The 19797-nt window shown below is 41.2% G+C and overlaps 1 protein-coding gene and 1 pseudogene across 3 annotated transcripts; one reads left to right on the top strand and one right to left on the bottom strand.

Annotated features, from left to right (window-relative positions):
• Window positions 1–1591: 1591 nt before the first annotated feature.
• Window positions 1592–11037, bottom strand: LOC308653740 (COMM domain-containing protein 2). Of its 2 annotated transcripts, XM_081302423.1 has the most exons (5): window positions 10912–11037; window positions 10757–10834; window positions 10250–10332; window positions 9739–9912; window positions 1597–2842 (listed from the first exon to the last, which is right to left on the bottom strand). In XM_081302423.1, the coding sequence occupies exons 1-5, from the start codon at window positions 10976–10978 to the stop codon at window positions 2645–2647; spliced, it is 600 nt and encodes a 199-aa protein (XP_081158549.1). In that variant the 5' UTR covers window positions 10979–11037; the 3' UTR covers window positions 1597–2644. The 2 variants fall into 2 exon arrangements, with proteins under 2 accessions (XP_081158550.1, XP_081158549.1); XM_081302424.1 differs by lacking the exon at window positions 10757–10834 and having other exon boundaries at window positions 1592–2842; window positions 10912–11005.
• Window positions 11038–13377: 2340 nt separating this feature from the next.
• On the top strand, window positions 13378–15334 carry LOC308653286 (WD repeat domain phosphoinositide-interacting protein 3-like; annotated as a pseudogene). Its single transcript has 2 exons — window positions 13378–13386; window positions 13531–15334. The product of its transcript is annotated as a WD repeat domain phosphoinositide-interacting protein 3-like (transcript).
• Window positions 15335–19797: the final 4463 nt, after the last annotated feature.

Here is a 19797-nt window from a genome sequence, read left to right as displayed (position 1 = left end):
AAATAATTGGGATACTATATTAATAGTCTACACAACTATCTCAGTAACAGTAAACGTTTGTTGTGTACTTTTGAAAGCCTGCTACTATGGTAGAGGATGGGAGACAATAATGCATCAATGACACCCTTAAAGGCTACACGCTGTGGCAGATTTTAAAGGCTCCAACATAGGGATTCCTCTTCATTCAGTAGTTCAAGCAACTTTTGCTACTCCCATTTTTCAGATCTCAAAGAAAGTACATTATTTTTTTTTAATGGCAATTCCATCAACTTTTTCATTTGCTGCTTTAAATTTCCAAACTTGGAAACATCTTTAAGTGTATTGAAATTTTGTGAAATGCTTAACGAGACTTCAATGAATGAAGTATATTGGTAAGTGCTCACAGTTCTACTACCGGATGTTCCTATTTTGGCTTTGAGACACGAAGGATATGACTCCCCTCCCCGCTCCCAGTACTGGGAACTGAACCCAGGGCCTTTGTGTATGCTAGGCAAGAACTCTGACACTAATGCCACTGAGCTATGTACCCAGCCTGAAGGACATGACTCTTAAATCTAAATGTGCATCAGCCAATCTTCAAAAAAATCATCATACTCATAATCCAAAAAGCTTTAATAAAAGTTTAGTTATAGATGTAAAGGCACATTATTCAGAGTCAAGAAACTTGGGTCATATTGAAGAGAACAGTGACTGCATCTGCAGAAAATCATGTTCACATACAAGCCACAAAAATTATCAAACATGCTATAAAACAAAGAAAGCAAGGGAGTCCAGAAGGATGTGGAAGGTTTTCACAAGAAATTGAAGCAGCTCATTTGATGGCCTGCACTAAAAGGGAGCCTCAGATTCTAAAAGGCAGAGAAACAGTCCCCAGTTCACCCTTGCCCCAGAAGATGGAGGAGGCAGAACATGACAGAAACAATGGAGTACCGAGAAAAGTGGTCAGGAGTCTGACTCACGTGAAAAGATCAGCACACCCTTTCCTGTTCTGACTAGTATGAGGACAGTGGACAAAGAGGTAAAGGAAAGGCTGCTCTGAGAAGACACAGGGTCACTCAGTCTTGTCAGGGCCAGCCTTGCTTACCTTCCATCAACTGTGGACAGACAACAAGTCTCACGCACCTACTAGAACCTTGGCAGACATGTTGCCCTTTTTTTTTTTTGGAGCACTGGGGATGGGAGCCAGGGCATCACGCATGCTGGGCAGGTGCTCTACCATTTGAGCAACATCCCCAGCCCAACATGTTGTTTTTAAACCCCATATCATGCCACTAATTTATATGATAAATAAAGTTCCCTTTGTGAGGTGGTAATGATACTTCCATTAATTGAATTGTCATTATAATTAAAAATGATTTCTGATTATACTTTCCTAATTAACATGCAGAGAATATCTTTGTTTTGTAAATGCACAACACATACTTAATGGAAAAGAGTGGTCCAGATGCCTGCAGGGGACCGACCCTGAGGCAATTTCAAGTGTGCTTTTCTGACACTGTTCTTTGTTCCCTGGTAAGACTCTCTACTGAGAGAGAAACAGGACATCACTCAGATCTTAAAATTTTTGTTTTTCACCCTTGAGTGTAGCTCAGAGACTGATGGTTCCTTCAGGCCTTCCTGCAGCGCTCTATAGGGATGAGGCCTTGGACATACAGGGAAGACTAAACCCCATTTCTACCCTTCTATAAAACTCTTCTTTCTCAGCATCCCACTGTGTCTCTGTACTGTCTCAGGCTGATGTCAAAAATCAGCATCTGAGTTTTTCAGATCAGTACCTTTCGTTCACCTCTTTAAAAACAACAAAACACAAATCAAACTTGTATGGTAGGAAGGATATTTGCTTATAATGTAATGAAGAGGGTCTTCCATCCCCCATGTATAGTTTATCAAACGAAATGATAAAAAGTGACAAGCATTGATTATATTATTCTTGTTATTTATAAATGTATATGACAGTGTATCTCTTAGTTACTTTGGGTATATGGGAAAAATTAATCCTTGTGAAAATATTATTAATAATCACACAAAATTGAGTACTACTTAAGGCAATTAACCATAAGCCAAACTTCAGCAATATGGTAAAAACTACTTTACATACAAAGAAAAATGCATGAACTTCCTATAACAATATGGGCATATAATTAAAAAAAACTCATACTCACTTTACATTATTCTGTGGCTAGTAACATCATGAGGTGCTTTTAAAAGTCAGAAATATTGTACTATTTAGAAATACTCTGAATAGGAAAGGAAGTAGCTGTAAATTTTATTCTCAAAATTGATCAATAAGGAAGAAAATAACAGTTAAGCAGACAAAAAAAGTACCAAAAAACAGGGTATTACTCATATATACAGAAGATATGAACAATATAGATTCATTTCTAGTTGATTCAATCCTATTTACACATTTAAAATACAAAATTACATTTCAATCTGTAAAGAAGCTGACCACATTTAGCACCAGGAAAGGAACTTGACTTTAGCTTCTGATCATGACCTCAATATCCTGGAATAGGAAAAGAAATTTCATGGAATCTAGATGCATTTATCAACACCAATTAATAAAAATTAATTCTGAAAAGTAATTCCTGAATGTCATCCATTCACAAATGAGTCAAAGGCATTAGGACCTTAACACTTGGTACTACTTGATGTTTCGAACTACTCTCCTACAGTGGTTTGTTTTCATCTCCTCCAAGGCTTGTTCCAGTTGCTGAACTAAATGAAGTAGGGTGGCTGGGTCTGTCTGCAGAACTTTGGTGTTGTGGTCTCCATTCTGATTTAGGTGTAGTTTTATAGTCACTGCCGGTTTAATCTGTTGCCTGAGACTTCTGCTTGCAAGCTTGATGGTAAATAGAATAAGAGCACAATACTATTTAATAGACATGCAGAATATGAAATATTTATAATTACCTCACATTATACACCAAAATCAAATTTAAGATGAACACAGACTTCAAAATGAAAAGTAAACTTTTAAAACCTTTGGAGAGAAAAAATGAAAATATAGATGAAACCCTGTGGTACAGAAAAATTTCTTAAATGTCATACAAAATGTGCAGATCATAAAGACAAAACCAATGAATTTAGTAAATTTAATAAATTTTCTTCAAAGAGAACTTGAAAAAATTGGTAACATGTCTATAATTAAAAAAAGGTTAGTATCCAGAATGTATGTCAAACTCCTCTGATGTAGTAAGAAAAAAAAACAAAATCCAAGAGAAAAATGAATTTTTTTCTGAAAAAAATGAAGATATGAATAAGCATTTTCACAAAAGACAGGTAAACATAGAAAAATATGTTCACCTTTATCATACATCAGGAAAATGGTTAAAAAAAAAAACCTCATGAAATACAATTTTACATTCATCAGACTGTAAAAACTGAAAACCTAACCATATCAAGCACTGCAAACAATGGTAACGAAAAACTCTTGCTCATTCTAGTGAGTGCGGTGAGAGATCACTTTGAAAACAATATGCATTATCAGCAATTCTACTCCTAGGCAGACACCTTCAACTCTTACACATATACATTTTATTCATAACAGTATTTGTTTTCAAGAGCCCAAAACAAAACATTTCAAAAAATCAGAAACATCTCAATAGAATGGAGAAACTGAGAATATTCACACACAATGAACTGTTCACTAAATGGCAGTGAAAAGAAATGAACTACAGCAACATAAAGTACTAGCATGTGTGAAGCACTAGATTCAATCCTTAGCACCATAAACAAACAAAATAAAGGCATGCTGTCTATCTACAACTACAAAAAAAATTTGTTTAATTTAAAAATGTCACAGAACATATGAAATATTTAAAAATATACAATTTAGAGACAAAAATATTTTAAAAAACTATAAAGAAGAGTAACAAAAAACTCAGGATTAAGATTTTCCTCTAGGTGGCTGGGGAAATAGGGGTTAAAACTGGGAAGGGCCCAGATGACTCAAAAGTACTGATTTTATTCTACTTGCTAAGTTAGGTGATGGGTAAACATGTATTTGTTTCATTATTCTTCTTTAAACTGGGAATCTTACAATCTTTTGTGTAATATGTTCTAAAGTGTAACAAATAAGCACTATTGACATATTTTCAAAAGAAAAAAACACAAAACTATAAACAATGATAAACTTGAAGGGATGGCACTCAACCCCAGTGTAACAGAGTTCTCCAAAGACCATCCTCCAGTAAAGAATCAAGGACCACTTCACAGCAGGAGCTGCGTCAAGGGACAGGAGTTGTACGATGAGCCTTGAAATATCTTACTACACAAGAAAGCTGTCAAAAATTATTATAGTCATATCAGAAGGATAGGAAGTCCACTTGAAGAGACTTCTCAGTAAGAACAAATCTAAACTTGAGATTTTGGGATTAATTTAATAATAACAGAATATTCTAATAACTTCTTCTAAATAATTCTAGGTGAGATACTTATCCAAGGCTGCAATTTTAATGTTTTAAAAATTTTGCAATTAATGAATTTGTTTCCAAGATAATTTGGAAACAGGCCAATCCCTTTGAACGAACTAGTCCTTGAACAAAAAATAGTATTTAATAAAGTGAAATATCTCTTAATATCATTTCCTAGTACAGAAAATTATAGATACGATATGCAAACTGTGACTGAAAATACTACTTATTCATTCAAATGTACACTGTTTATTTTTGTGGGTTTTTTTGTTTTGCTTTTTCCTCCTGCATCTGTATTGACAGGGATAAATGTATTTAAGTGTGTAATTAATACATTTTTTGTTGAAAGATTTAAAATCAATTTATCCATTTTTTTTTTTTTAGAAATGATATCTAAATTCCTTGACAGATGAGAATCTATGTCCTTCCTTTCCTTTACATTTATGCATACCATTCTTTAAAAATTTTAGAAAAGGCCAGGCACAGTGGTACATGCATATGATCTCAGTGGCTCTGGAGGCTGAAGGCAGGAGAACAGCAAGTTCAAAGCCACCCTCAACAACATAGTAAGGCCCTAAGCAACTTAGTGAGATTCCGTGTCAAAATAAAATAAAAAGAGCTGGGGATATGGCTGAATGGTTAAGTGTCCCTGGGTTCAATCCCTGAGACAAAAAAGAAAAATTACAGAAATTAGTTTAACATCCTAACAAACACGTAAGACATAATTAGGCCTCATTTTTTCCTCAGAAAGAAGTTAAATGACATTCAGTACTACAGGATAAAGAACAGAAGCCCACATGGTCCACTGATATGAATTTATTTTTTAATGGGGATGAAATTCTGTCCTTCCTGTGAACATAACAATAACAGTAAATTTAAACTAAAATGTTGTATGTCGATGCAACTTAGGGGAAAAAATGTTTAGTCTGAAGAACTACATCTCAAGGCCCTGAAGAGGGTAAAAAAAAAAAAGGGTAGGTAACAGGATACATAGGTCATGTTTCACTTAAAGTTGTTACAAGAATTTAGCCCTCTACTTGCTGCAGAGCAAGTGCTATAATATGTGAGCAGGACAGGAAAAGGATGCTTTGATGCAGCTATGAATGAACTAGCCCCCAAAGCAACATTCTTCCGCATCAGTCCCAGATGCATTCAATGTACATACGCTATTAACAAGGGCATCAATTGTGCTGATAATTTATGAAGTCTGGGGAAATGCTCCTACAAGAAGCTAAACTATAATGATTACTTTGTTTCCCATGAACAATCACACAATAATTAGATGGTGACTGTCCATTCACCACCAGTCTCCATGAGACAAGTGAATTTACTCCCAGATGAAAGGCAGCATGTCCTGTTATTCATTTCCTACCCATTTGACTGGTGTGATCTGTCATGCTTTCTTCCCCCAAACAGCAAAATCCACTCCAGTCAGAACCCCTTCTAACAGTTTCATCTAATGAGCTCAGGGACTCCACTAGTCCTGAATAGCTTTTTCAACTTTAAGTTTATTTCACCACGGGTGGCAGGTCCCTCAGTATCTTCTCAACGTTAACCTGCACTCATCCTCATGTTCATGCAGCAACTCAAAGTCACTTCACTGGGCAAATGAAGCCTCCAGTTTAACTCGATTTCGTAATTTCTAACTTCTAAAAATGTCTTCATAATGGAAAATCAAAGTAAATCAATAGGGGCAGGGGCTGGGGTTGGGGCTGAGCAGTAGAGTGCTCGCCTAGCATGGGCAAGGCCCTGGGTTCGATACTCAGCACCACATAAAATAAATAAAATAAAGGTACTGTGTCCATCTACAATTAAAAAAATAAAGATTTTTTTTTTAAGTAAATCAATAAAGCCCCAAAAGACTCCATGGGCTACTGAGGCCTTAAAAAGTCCTAAAAGCCAGAGAACACCCATGCAAGAGTCATAATTATGTACAAGATAAATTACTGATGGACCACCTAAGCATGACCACCCCCATATCTCCACCTGGTTATTCAAAAGATCTAAACATACAGGTTTAAACACATTGATGAAACTTTTATGTGCCAGGTACAGAGCTGGGCACACAGTATCTGCTGTCAAGGAGCATGCAGTCTGGTTTATACCATATCCTGTGATCATGGCTACTCATCATGCTGGATTTTAGTTTGCTTTTTGGTCTTCTTTTATGAAATTGTGATGACTTAAAGACAAATATATTTCTTCATTGCTACACATATTTATCAACTTTCTGTTACTGTGACAAAATATCTGAGATAATCAACTTATCAGGAGAAAAGGTTTATTTTGGCTCAAGGGTTTTGCTTCCGGAGGTCTGAGTTCACCTTTAATTGGTTCTGTTTTTTATGGGCCTGTGGCTCATGGTGGGAGCACCTGGTAGGCAGAACTGTTTACCTCATGGAGGCAGAGAAACAAAAGAGAATTGGAAAGGGGCTAGAGTCTCAACATCTCCTCAAGGGTATACCGCCAACTGCCTAACTTCCTTCCATCAGACTCCATCTCTTCAAGTTTCCATCACCTTCCATCAGCACCACAGGATGAGCAAGTCTTTAATACACAGGCCTGGGTAATACACAGAGCCAAACCACAGCACTATGTCTACAAGGCCTGGCACGCTCCAGAAATCCAAGGAATGGTTTGATAACTGAATGGACATATGGTAGCATCAAATGATAAAAATGGTCTTTTCTGTGGTTATCTACATATACTAAGGATGCTGATGACAAGAGAGCAACCTCTCTAAGCCAGCCACACTATCCCAACTGAAAAACCTCAAAATACAGCATGACATGTACAGCTTTTTTCTGTCCAAATCCTAAGCCTTTCATCTTCTCAACCCCTAATGGTCCCCAGTGTAAAATGCTACTCTTACTTCCAGTGACATTGTATTGTGATATGGTTGTTCCTCTCTGAAACTATTCTCCCTTTAACCACCAGCATTTCTTTTTTTTTTAATTTTAAAAATTTTGTTCTTTTTAGATATACAGGAAAGTGGAGTGACCAGCTCTTCTTTCTATCAACCATGAGTAACCAATGAGATTCAGTTCAGCTTTCAGAGAAATCACTCTCATTTGTGGTCTGGAACAAGTCTTGTATGCAAGTTCTATACCTATCTCTTCATCTGCTATGGACTGAGGCATACAGGGAAGAGGCTGTCCACAGCTGGCACATGGGCACTTCCTCAACTGTAACAGGGATGAAGGCTCAGCACAGGTGCTAATGCAGGCAGGAGGCAAAGTGGTGGCAGGAATGTGTCAGAGTTCTCTTCTGATTTAGAAGAATGTAGAAATACAGGAAATGCTGAGACTTTGAAAAAAAGAGCGCATACAAGACATGCATGCTCCTTGCTATCCCAGGTTAACAGCTCACTGTGTGCTGTATAAAACGGGTACTATAGGAGTGAAATGGCTTTCCAAAATGGAAACACAGGTGCGTGAAAAGGAAAACACAAATGCCACTAAGATTAAACTGTAACTAGCAGCACAGGGAACTTCTCTCAGAGGGAGGAATCATTTTAAGCAAAAGCCAGCAAACCACGTATTTCTGTAAAGAACCAAATAATAAATACTGTAGGCTTTGCAGAACCGCACAGCTTCCAGCACAACTAATTCAACTCTACCTTGTACTCAAAAGCAGCCATCTACAATATGTTAGCAAATAAGCATGATTATGTTCCAATAAAACTTGACAAATAGGCAGCAAGTCAGATCTGACCCACAGGCCACAGTGGACTGAGCCCTGATGTAACCTGATATGTAAAAGGATAAGGAATACAATCAGAAGTAATGGCAAGGCAGGGGGAAGGTATTTCATAGAGAGGGAAAAATACATAAAGCCCCAAGTTCTTCCTACTTCTAACTCCCACTTTCATTCTGGTCTGCCCAAGATACCAGATTAATTTTCTTAAATGTGACTTTCTTTTTCTTTTTTTAGAGCTTGTGGTTCTCTTCTTTTTTCTAAATGTTACTCTCAGTTATCCAAGAATCTACAAGGGCTTCCTATTTATTGTCTGTGATGTTAAGTCTAAACTCCAACTGAATTTCTAATCTATTTGATCACTTTACCTTAATTCAAATCATGAAGAGTCTATTCTAACAGCTGTTCACAAACAGTACTTAGTATTATTTGGGTGAAAGGGAAGCTTTTAATAATTCTCATGTCCAAGCAAAACCTCACACCAATAAATCAGAATCACTAGGGGTAGAACATAGACATTATAAATTTTTTAAAGCTCCCCAGGTTATTCTAATGTGCACCAAGTTTAAGAACCAGAACAGTATACCAGATATTTGTATCTTTTTTTTTTTTTTGGTTAAAAAACTTTCTAGATAATGCCAGTACACACTGAACTATTCAAATAAATAAATAAATAAATAAAGATTTTTTTAAACACTCAGTTGGTATCTTTATTTATGTAATTATATTCTTTTTTCCCCTTCAGGACCTACTTTATAACTACTTAAATCTCTTATACCTTTTAGTGTCCCAAAACATTTAGCATAGCTGTTATCAGCCAATGGATCATATTCAACAAACATCTACTAACTTATCTTTTACTGCATAATAAAGGGCTACATGCAATAGTTTGAAAATTGATTAACTAATTGATAAATTTGTTTGAGATGAGGTCTCACTATGTTGCTCTGACTGGTCTCAAACTCCTTGGCTCAAGTGATCCTCTTAGTTTACCCCTGAGAGGAGCTGGGACTACAGGCATGTGCCACTATGCCTAGCCTTTCCTTTTATTTAACTATGTGGCTTTAAAACAAGTGAAAGATAAGTTTCATAAAAATAATTTTGTGCAAAAGCTAGAGATCAAAGAGTATTTAACAAATCATTCCAAACGTGGAAAGAGAAAAAATGAGTAAACTCTGTGTGTTAGAAACAAGGATGCTGGTTACCTTTGAAAAGGACAGAAGAAGCAATAATTAGGAGGAGGCAAGGAGAATCCTTCTAGGATACTGGTGATGCTCATGTCCATTTCATGGGAATTTCCCCACAACCTAATTCATTATGCTGTACGCTTACTTATGTATTTCTTATATATGTGTTATATTTAAGCAGAAATGTTTTTAAAAAGTTAATACCACCTAAAATGTCTGCTAACCATTTGCTTTGCTAAAGTAATCAAATTAAGTTAAATTAAACACGTTAACAAAAGAAAATGAACTATTTGTGAAATGGTCTGAAAATGAACATTGATTAAAAAACCAGTTTCAAATCAGAGTTTGGTTGACATGGTAAAGAATACAATAAGTAGGACACAATCTTTAAATAATTCTTATTCTATGTCAGGTTTTCAAAAACACACACACACACACACCTGTACATCTAGTCGCCACTCAAGGCTGTGGTAACTGGGAAGGCTGGGTGCCAGTTCACCCAGAATAGTCCTGATCTCTTTTCTGTTGTCCAGGTAAAGCTGAAGCAACAATTTGTTCAGTTCTTCAGAGAATCCCAGAACAAAAACAGAGTCTTGGAAATCCACTTCAGAAATCTACAAATGAATTGAATTGAACAGAACATCAAAATCTATTTTTGTCAGGTAAATGATAAAATACTTGTTATACACAAAAGATATATCTGATATCCCTAATTCACTTGTCTATAACATTCTTTATAGATGAAGATAATCATTATTTACTATTCCAAGATCTGAGTTACTGTCACATAAAAAATACTTTTTTAAAATATAAAAAGAACTAAGATGCCCAATATTGCCTCCTATACTGCTGATGTGCAAGGAAAGTAGATCATTTCCTTCCTCCTCCTCCTCATACGTTCCGTCCCCGGCCTACGGTCTGGGCAACACTGGATGCCACAGGAGCCCTCACCATGAGCTTGGAGCTCTCGGTGAGCAGGTAGGTCAACCCTTCCACACCATGCTGGACAGCGTCGCTGCTCACGTTGAGCTTCCCTAAAAAAAAGGAAAACGAATAAATCAATCACCGTGCGACGTTCTTCTTTTTGTTCAAATTCCTACCTAAAAATAAGTATTTTAACTCGGCGTCTGGCTTTCTCCTCTGCTGGCCTGACGCCTTCCGGACTTCCAGCTCAGTGCAGGTCCAGCACGCGCAAGCGCACAGCCGCTGGCCCAGAGGGCTGGCCCGCGGGGGCCGCGCCCCGACCGCACCCGCTTGCTGCCCGGCCGGCCAGGAACGCCAGAGCCGCAGCTGGGGACCCCCAACGCCCAGCGATTCCGAGGGGCGGGCGACACTGTGCTCCCCTGGAGCCGAGGAAACGACTCACGGAACTCCGGCCCGCAGCCCGCGCCCCGCCCACCCTCACCCGGCACCCCGCGGCCCGCTCCAGTCACCGAGGCTCCCGCCCGCCCCGCTTACTGGCGGCGCCCTCGTAGACCTTGGGGTTGGTCCCTCGCCTCAGGAACTCCACCGCGATCCGCCCGAACTCCACCACCACTGAAACGGAAGTCGGCAGGCCGTGAGCGCCCAGCGCCCGGCCTTCTCCCCGCACCTCGCCGTCGCCACACCCTTACCCGCGCTGTCCACCTGCGGCAGGAAGGCCAGGTGCTCCTTATGCTCCTCCGACAAGTCCAGCAGCATCTTCGCTGCACACCCCTTTTCACCCAGCAGCGCCCTGGTCTTGAGCGCCACTTCCGGCTCCCGCGTCCAGAGCGAAGAGGGTCCGGCGCGGCAGCATCCTAAGTTTTGGGTTCCGGTCTACGACGGTCCTAGACTCGAGCGCCCCCTGCGGCGTATTCTGGGATTGCGGGTGGAGGTGTCCAACTAGAGGAGTCTAGAGGCAAAGCCTAGCGCAGGACGCTAGGCTGTACGGGAAAATGGAAACTGTAAAATCCGACACCCCCGCCCTCGTCACGTTTACAATACAATACGTTTACAATATCAATAGCTAATTTGTTAAGCCCTGTATCAGGAATGTTCTTACCACCACCCCCCACCACCTTCCTGGGGTGGAACGCAGGGATGCTATACCATTAAGCTACTTTCCCCAGCCCTTTTTGTTTTTGAGATGGGATCTGCTAAGGTGCGGAGGCTGGCCTTGAACTTGCAATTCCCCCATCTCAACCTCTGGAGTTGCTGGGATTACAGGCTTGCACCACTATGTCCTTTACATTTATTAACTGATTTATGGTTCATAAGAAACCTGTATAGTAGGCCCATTATTATTTTCATTAGAGATAAGGAAACCAACAGACAAATCAAGCAACAGAAACATTTATGGAGTTATTTCTTTGCAGGGTTTTGTACATCTTATATATCTCATTTAACGCTCTCAGTAGCCACATCTCCTTATCACTAGTTATAAAGCAAAACTCCAGAGATATGTGAGCAGATCAGCGACAGAGATGGAAGGAGATGGTTGGACCCCTCACTTGCTTGGCTCCAAGACACGACCTTCTACACAGCAGCCAAAAGCTGAAGCTGCCTTTTTTATTGTTTTTTGTGGTGCTGGGATGAACCCAGGCTTCACACGTGCATTATACCTGCTTTACTACTGAGCTACATTCCAGCCCATGTAATGAAGTTTATGAGTGATGCTAAAATTAGGATAATAATGATGGAAATAGGAATGCTTGCCATATTCTCAGCAATGCCATTATTTTTATGTTTTGAGAATGCATAAGAATTCGGTCCCTTTTCCCATTCTCTCTTCTCACCTGCTATAGTTCACATATAGGAAACTATAGAATTGCTAATGGCTAGGAACATGACTTTCCACCTTCCCTCCCCTTGGTGGGGGGGGGAGTGAGAGAAGGGAAAGGGGAGGAAGAGAGAGAGGCACTTCGCATACACCTTTCATAACTAGGAATGTGGGGACTGAATTAGGCAAGCATTCTGCCACTGAGCTATACTCTCAGCCTTTAATTTTATTTTGAGACAGGGTCATGCTATCTTGCCCAGGCTGGCTTTGAACTTGTCACCATCCTGCCTCAGCCTCACAAGTAGTGGGCACTGCAGGTACGTGCCACTGTGACTGACAAACAGCAATTTGTTTTAATGTTTTAGCCTCTCCATCTGTAAAATGGGTATTTTAAAGATTGCCTTTCTTTGCCATGCAGGACTGTGATAGTGCTCCCATAAACTAATAAATTTACATTGAGAGACTTATTTTGATGATCAAATGCAACAATAAATTAGAGTTAAGCAATTAAAAGACTTGTAAAAGGAAGTGCCTGTATTTTATAGGAGCAGGTTTATGTACACAAATAATTGAGAATTCCTCGTAAGCCCATCTTAAAATCCACTCACCTAATTCAGATATGCATTGATTCACGCATATACTATGCCTCCGCAACTTGAGATGAATAAAACAATGTCCTTGCCCTCTAGAAGATAAAGACAGTAAAGTGAAGGAGACAGACACGTGATTTCAGCAGTGTGATAAGTGGTGACACTTGTGGGATGAATACAGTTGCCGGGAAGCACAGAGAAGGGGCAGTTAACCCTAATTTCATCAAGATCAGAGTAAGTGTCATTGGGTATCCTGTGCACGCTAATGATGCTTGACAGTTGCACCACAGGACAGGTGTGGCCATGCTTTCTTTTGGTTCATGCTGTCTCTTCCAGGGCTAATATGGAAAGAGATCAGACATACAGTATTTTCCCATTGATTCTGGCAGAAAGCTGGGCTTCAGACTCATCATTCCCCAGTGCTTCGCCTCATCTTCCCTCTCCCTTCACTTTCATTTCCCCCTCAGACCTTCCTGTGTTCCTTTCTTTTTAGGAATTTCACACCAGACTCTTTGCACAACACATTTCCTTGCCTGTGTTTTGATAAGACATAAAATATTGTGACCACTGCAAAAAATCCCAGTTGAAGTCCGCACACATCACAGGGACGGAAGTGCAGTGACCATCGTTCCTCCCAAGCTGCTACCTCATGAGTCCGCAGTTGGCACCAAATGCATGAGTTAACCTCTGGTATTTTCTTCATTATTTCAGTTTACTTTGAAAATTTGTATTATAAATGCATAGTGTAAATGGGTCAGGTAAGACAATATTCCTTGTTGAATTTTCTCAAACACTTAATATTCTAGAGCAAGAACTAGAATGCTATCAACTCCCTGGAAACTCTGCAGTGCCCCCATCCTGGCACTATCTGCTCTTACTTTCTTTATAATAAAGAAGTTTAGGGTTGCAGCGGCCTCCGTGCCGCTGGTCAAGACCGACCGTCGGGCGTCTGCGGGGCATGCAGCAGCGCCGTGAACCTCCTGCCTTGTAACCCGCATGGCAACAGGCTGCTGAACGCCAGTTTCAACCAGGACCACGGATGCTTTGCATGTGGGATGGAAAATGGATTCTGAGTCTATAACACTGATCCACTGAAAGAGAAAGAGAAACAAGAATTTTTAGAAGGAGGAGTTGGCCACGTGGAAATGTTATTTCACTGCAACTATTTAGCTTTAGTTGGTGGTGGAAAAAAGCCAAAATACCCTCCTAACAAAGTGATGATCTGGGACGACCTGAAGAAGAAGACTGTCATTGAGATAGAGTTCTCCACCAAGGTCAAGGCTGTCAAGCTGCGGCGAGACCGGATCGTGGTGGTCCTGGACTCCATGATTAAGGTGTTCGTTCACCTTCACGCACAATCCCCACCAGCTGCACGTCTTTGAAACCTGCTATAACCCTAAAGGCCTCTGCGTCCTGTGTCCCAACAGTAATAACTCCCTCCTGGCCTTCCCTGGCACCCACACTGGCCACGTGCAGCTCGTGAACCTGGCCAGCACTGAGAAGCCACCTGTGGACATCCCCGCACATGAGGGCATCCCCTGAGTTGCATTGCTCTCAACCTGCAGGGCACAAGAATCGCAACTGCGTCTGAAAAAGGGACCCTTATAAGAATATTTGATACTTCATCAGGGCACCTGATCCAGGAGCTGCGAAGAGGATCCCAAGCAGCTAACATCTACTGCATCAACTTCAATCAGGATGCTTCTCTCATCTGTGTGTCCAGTGACCATGGCACAGTGCACATTTTTGCAGCTGAAGACCCAAAGCGGAATAAACAGTCCAGTTTGGCATCAGCCAGTTTTCTCCCCAAATACTTCAGTTCCAAACGAGTTTCTCCAAGTTTCAGGTCCCCTCAGGCTCTCCATGCATTTGTGCCTTTGGAACAGAGCCGAATGCGGTCATTGCAATCTGTGCCGTCGGCAGCTACTACAAGTTCCTGTTCAACCCCAAGGGCAAGTGCATCCGGGACGTGTATGCGCAGTTCCTGGAAATGACCAATGACAAACTGTGACTTCACCGTGAGCAGGCTGTGCTTGCCGCCCAGCGTCCCCGGTCTCCTGGGGCTGGTGCCAGTGCCCCAGAGCCTCATGGGAACGGGGCTGGAGGGATTGCCCAGGACCTCAGTCTCGAAGCCATATGTGGTTCTCTGCCTTCCTGAGAAAGGTCTCCCATTACACGACTTAAAGAGAATGCTCATCACCACACCTGGACACTCGGTGGCTCTGGGCAGCCCATGCTTGCCCGCCAGCCACTACCCTTTAGCTCAGCTGCCACCTTAGCTAGTAGCTCCAGCACATCCTCTACTGGTGGGCTCCATCCCAGCCTAGGGACAAGACTGCCAAGGATGGGCACATGGAGGTTTGTTCCTGCCACAAACCCACTGTTTTTCGGAGAAGCAGACAAGTGAAGAAGTCAGCAGTGCAACACCACCTGGAGCCCGCACCTGCAGTCCTGGCACCTGGACACGTGTCTCTTGGGAGCACAGCCTGCTCTGGGCCTCAAGTAGCTGTCCCCACCCTGTTGGAGCCATTAGGACGAGGCTAACACCACCCTCCAGCACAGAGTTGTGTCCACCCACCAGAGCCCTGTCCTTATGGGGGTGCTGCGGCGCTTCCCCACCATCTATGGGTACAGAGCAGCGAACAGTGTCTGAAGGTTGGTCATGGAGGAGAGCGCCACTGCTGTGGGCAGCAGCCCTGCCGCTCCTGCCCAGCGTGGAGGGAGATGCCTCTGCCCCTCCTGCCCACTTCCCTCTCCACCACCCTCCCTCCCCAGCACTTGTGAGTAGCTGCACACTAACCTTCTGGGAGCCGAAGGCTCTTGCCATGTTTAACACTTGGTGACTGCACTAGGTCATGGGCTCCACATTGTCCATGCTGTTGAGCTACGTGTTTAATTTTCTTAAATTCCTATTAGAGAAGCTTTCTTCTGTGATTTTCATTTCAGGTTGCAAACTTTTAAAATCTGTGTAGTGGCAAGTTCTCAGTTTTGTCGTTTTCCTTTGCTGTTGTGTGGTCTGCTGTCTCCATGTCAAGTATGCATGTTACCTGTGTGTATTTAATCATGAACTTTAATTTTGCACACATCTTTGTACTGTTTCATTAAATAAAAGTGACTGATTTTGTCGTAAAAAAAAGAAGTTTACACACACTCTCTTACATCATTTTTTTAATACACTCCCTTGCATCATCTCTTTAACATACTCCCTTACATCATCTCATTAACATCAGCTTTGTATCTGCTTTTGCCCCAGTTGCATAATATCCAACTAGGAATTCAGAAGCAAGTGTGTATGTGTGTGTGTGTGTGTGTGTGTGTGTGTGTGTGTATGAGAGAGAGAGAGAGAAAATGAGCTTTTAGATTTGGGGTATTTTTCATTATTGTACCAGAATATATCTTAAAATATTACCAGCCAGGCACAGTGGCACACACCTATAATCCCAGCATCTTGAAAGGCTGAGACAGGAGGATTGTGTGTTCAAAACCAGCCTCAGCAAAAGCAAGGCGCTAAGCAACTTAGTGAGACCCTGTCCCTAAATAAAATACAAAATAGGGCTGGGAATGTGGCTCAGTGGCCAAGTGTCCCTGAGTTAATCCCTGGTACCACCCCCCCCCCAAAAAAAAAAACTCCAAATAGCATCAAAAACATGAAATACTTAGGAAAAAATTCAACAGAAACCTTAAAAGACCTCTACACTAAAATTTATAAAACATTGGTGGGGGAAATTAAAGAAGACTGAAATAAATTGGGGCTATGTTAGTCAGCTTCCTGTCATTATAACAAATCCCTGAGCTTAGCCAACTTATGCAGAGGAAAGGTTTATTTTGCCTCACAGTTTTGGAATTCCAGTCCCAAACCTATGGGTCCCAGTGCTTAAAAGCCTGCAATGATGCAGCATATCATGCAGGGAGGGCATGGTGGAAAGAATCACTCACCTCATGGTTGGGAAGCAAAACAGAGAAAGAGGAAGAGGCTGAGCTCCACTGTCCTCTTCAAGGCATACACCCAAAGACCTAAAGACCTCTCCTGAGGGCTCGCCTCTTCAAGGTGCCAGCCATCACACAGCACCGAACTCGACATGTGGCAGACGTTCCAGACCCTAACTATAGCAGTGACATGTGTCATGGATAGAGAAGCAAATCATAGGTTGTGAGAACTAATATTGTAACGATATCGCTTGTACTGTATCAAAATCCCAATAGGCTTTTTAAAATACAGAATGGCAGATTCACTTTAAAATTTACATGGGATTGCAAAGGACAGAGAAGAGTGAAAACAAACTTGAAAAAGAAGGAAAAAAAACCCAGAGGATTCATACCTGATTTCAAGGCTGGGCACTGGTAATTAAGACAGTATGGTATTAGTGTAAGGATAAGGAGATAGATCAGTGAGACAGAATAGAGTCTGGAAATAAATCCATATGCATGCTGCTCATTGGTTTTCAACAGAGGAGCCAAAGCAATTCAATAGGGGAAGGAAATTCTTTTCAATAGCTGGTACTAGAGCTTAAGAAATTTGTGGAAAAAATGAATCCTGATCTTATTGCTTATCTCACACATAACAATTTGAGATAGATGTAAACTTTAACATAAAAGATGAAACCATCAAGATTCTAGAAGACAACATAGAGAATATCTTAATGACTTTGGGGCAGGCAAAGAACTTTTAGAGAAGAAACAAACAAACAAAAAAAAAACATGAGCCACTAAGTCAGGGGTGGTACACACCTTTAATCCCAGAAACTCAGAAGGCTGAGGTAGGAGGATCACAAGTTCGAGACCAGTCTCAGAAACTTAGTGAGACCCTAAGCAACTTAACAAAACCCCATCTCAAAATTTATATATACATATGTGTGTGTGTGTGTGTGTATCTTATTAAGAATGTGTTTCATAAGTACACACACATTTTCAAAAGAACCAAAAAGTATGGGTTGGGTTGGGGTTATGGCTCAGTGGGCTCAGTGGTAGAGCACTTGCCTCATACATGAGAAGCACTGGGTTCGATGCTTAGTACTACATAAAAAGAAATAAAATAAAGGTGTTGTGTCCATCTACAACTTAATATGTGTGTGTATGTGTGTGTGTGTGTGTGTATGAAATCCAATAAGTAAAAAATAACCCAATTTTTAAACGGGCAAAAACTGAATTTATTTCATAAAAAAAAAAAGATATAAAATGGCCAATAAGTGTTGAGAGCCACAGTTGAGTCGGAATGGCCCCTGGCATTTTGCCAGAAGTAATGGTTGAGAGGCGAGCCATTAAGATGATGCTGGATTGATTCAATTGTATATAGACCCCTGCTGTCCACCTCGGGAGCCCGCTGCCCAGCGTTCTCACTCAGAGATTTCCTGGGGAGTTCAAGTTGGTTGGGGAAGTTCCGGTGAAGGGAGTTCCGGTGTGTGTGTGGTGTTCCTGGGGGCCGCGTGGGTGGCATTTGGGAGAGTTTCCCGGGAGTGTGCGTGGAGTGCTGTTGGAGTTCCGGCAATAAAGTTTCATGTTTGAACATACAAGTGCTTTGTGGCAGTTCCGTGATTTGTGCCCAGCCAGACTGCGGCAAATAAGCATATTAAAAGGCATTTGACATTGAGATATCAGGGAAATGCAAACTAAACCCATAATGTTGTGCGGTTTCAACCCCACTAGAATGATTCAAGAGGAAAGGCGTTGATGAGAGCAGGTGCAGGTGAAGTGTGTGAGGCTCCAGGATGCTGGTGTATTGCTGGTGGGGTGCCAAGTCCTAGGACGCTTGGGGAAAATGCCCAGGCAGTGTCTTATAACATTAAACCCTCACCCCATCATCCAACAAGTCCATTCCTGGGTATTTACCCCAAAGAAAGGAAAACATACCCAGAAAAAGACTTTTACAATAATGTTCAAAGAGCTTTATTCTTAATATCACAAAACTGTATGTAGACAATTCAAATGTCCAAATAGTTGAATGGATACATTGTGGCACATCCATACAATAGGGCAACTTAGAGATAAGAAATGGACTTCTAATGCCTGCAACAGTATAAATGAGTCTCAAAATATCAGGGACAGTCAGGTCACCCGGAAAGATAAGGGAGGAACCATATGGTTGGAATGGTCTGGAAATCTTTACCTCTGGAGACAGAGTCAGAATTCGGTTCTGGTCCTGACTCGGGAGGTTGAAGAAATTCTCTGGGGGTAACTGCTATTCTTCATCTTGACTGGGAGAACCTTCCCACAAAGGTATGTTTGTTAAACCCACTGAATCTTATATTTACAAGACACACAAGTCATTGTGTGTTAACTTTTCCTCAATTTAAAAAATTAGGGGCTGGGTTTGTGGCTCAGTGGTAGAGTGCTTGTCTAGCATGCGAGAGGCACTGGGATCAATCCTCAGCACCATATAAAAATAAATAAATAAAGGTACCGTGTCTATCTACAATTTTTTTTAAAAAAGGCAGGTAGTACCTGTTAAAAAATAGGAAACAATGTTTTAATAGAAGTTAAAAAGATGTCTGGACCACTATGCTAAACCTAGATGGTATCTGTAACTTTCCTAAGGACTTCCTTATGTAGAATTTTAAAAATTTATTTACTCTGTTTTATGTTCTACATTTATGTGACTTAAAAATCTAAAAACATTGAAACAGATCCAAAGAAACAGAAAACAAGTAAAAATCCTAAGTTTTATCCTTGGTTCTCATCTTTGCTGTTACCACACCCTGTAGACAAGTACTGTTTTCACGTTCATGTAGATTCTTCCTCTGACTCTCTATAAAAAAACAGTGCCCTACCTTTTCTCCTGGGATAGTGGAGTCTAAGAGATCATGGCACTTGGCATTTGGTGTCCTTTTGGAAATCGTGTGCCCCGAGAGCTGTGGGTGTGCACTGGGTTGTTGGAGAGATGACAGCTTAGGAATGTTAATGTTAGAACTGGAGTTCTGGGACCTGGGCGCCAATGAGTGCCCTACGGCAAGCGGCTAGCCCCAACTGTCCCAACGCGGAGTTTTGGCGCCTGCTCCTTCATCCCAGAGTTGAAGAGACACCGAGTGCTGCTACATCAGGAGTTGACTCAACTTGTTTAGTTAAACTCTTCTCCTGGATCACTAGGCAATGCTGAGCTGACGTGGATCTGGGGCGAACGATCTGGGGCGAACGATCTGGGGCGAACAGTCTGGGCCTCTCAGAACACACACTGA

This window comes from Spermophilus citellus (assembly GCF_964194105.1).
Source record: "Spermophilus citellus genome assembly, chromosome: 7".
NCBI classification, from domain to species: Eukaryota; Metazoa; Chordata; class Mammalia; order Rodentia; family Sciuridae; genus Spermophilus; species Spermophilus citellus.
This window is presented reverse-complemented; position numbering and strand designations above follow the sequence as displayed.

Excerpts from the sequence above, each read along its gene's own strand:
- LOC308653740 (XM_081302423.1), bottom strand. The coding sequence starts at position 10,978 with ATGCTGCTGGACTTGTCGGAGGAGCATAAGGAGCACCTGGCCTTCCTG. Across the intron at positions 10,835-10,911 it reads GCCGCAGGTGGACAGCGCGG|TGGTGGTGGAGTTCGGGCGG; the intron begins GTAAGGGTGTGG and ends CTTCCGTTTCAG. Across the intron at positions 9,913-10,249 it reads CCGAGAGCTCCAAGCTCATG|ATTTCTGAAGTGGATTTCCA; the intron begins GTGAGGGCTCCT and ends ATTCATTTGTAG.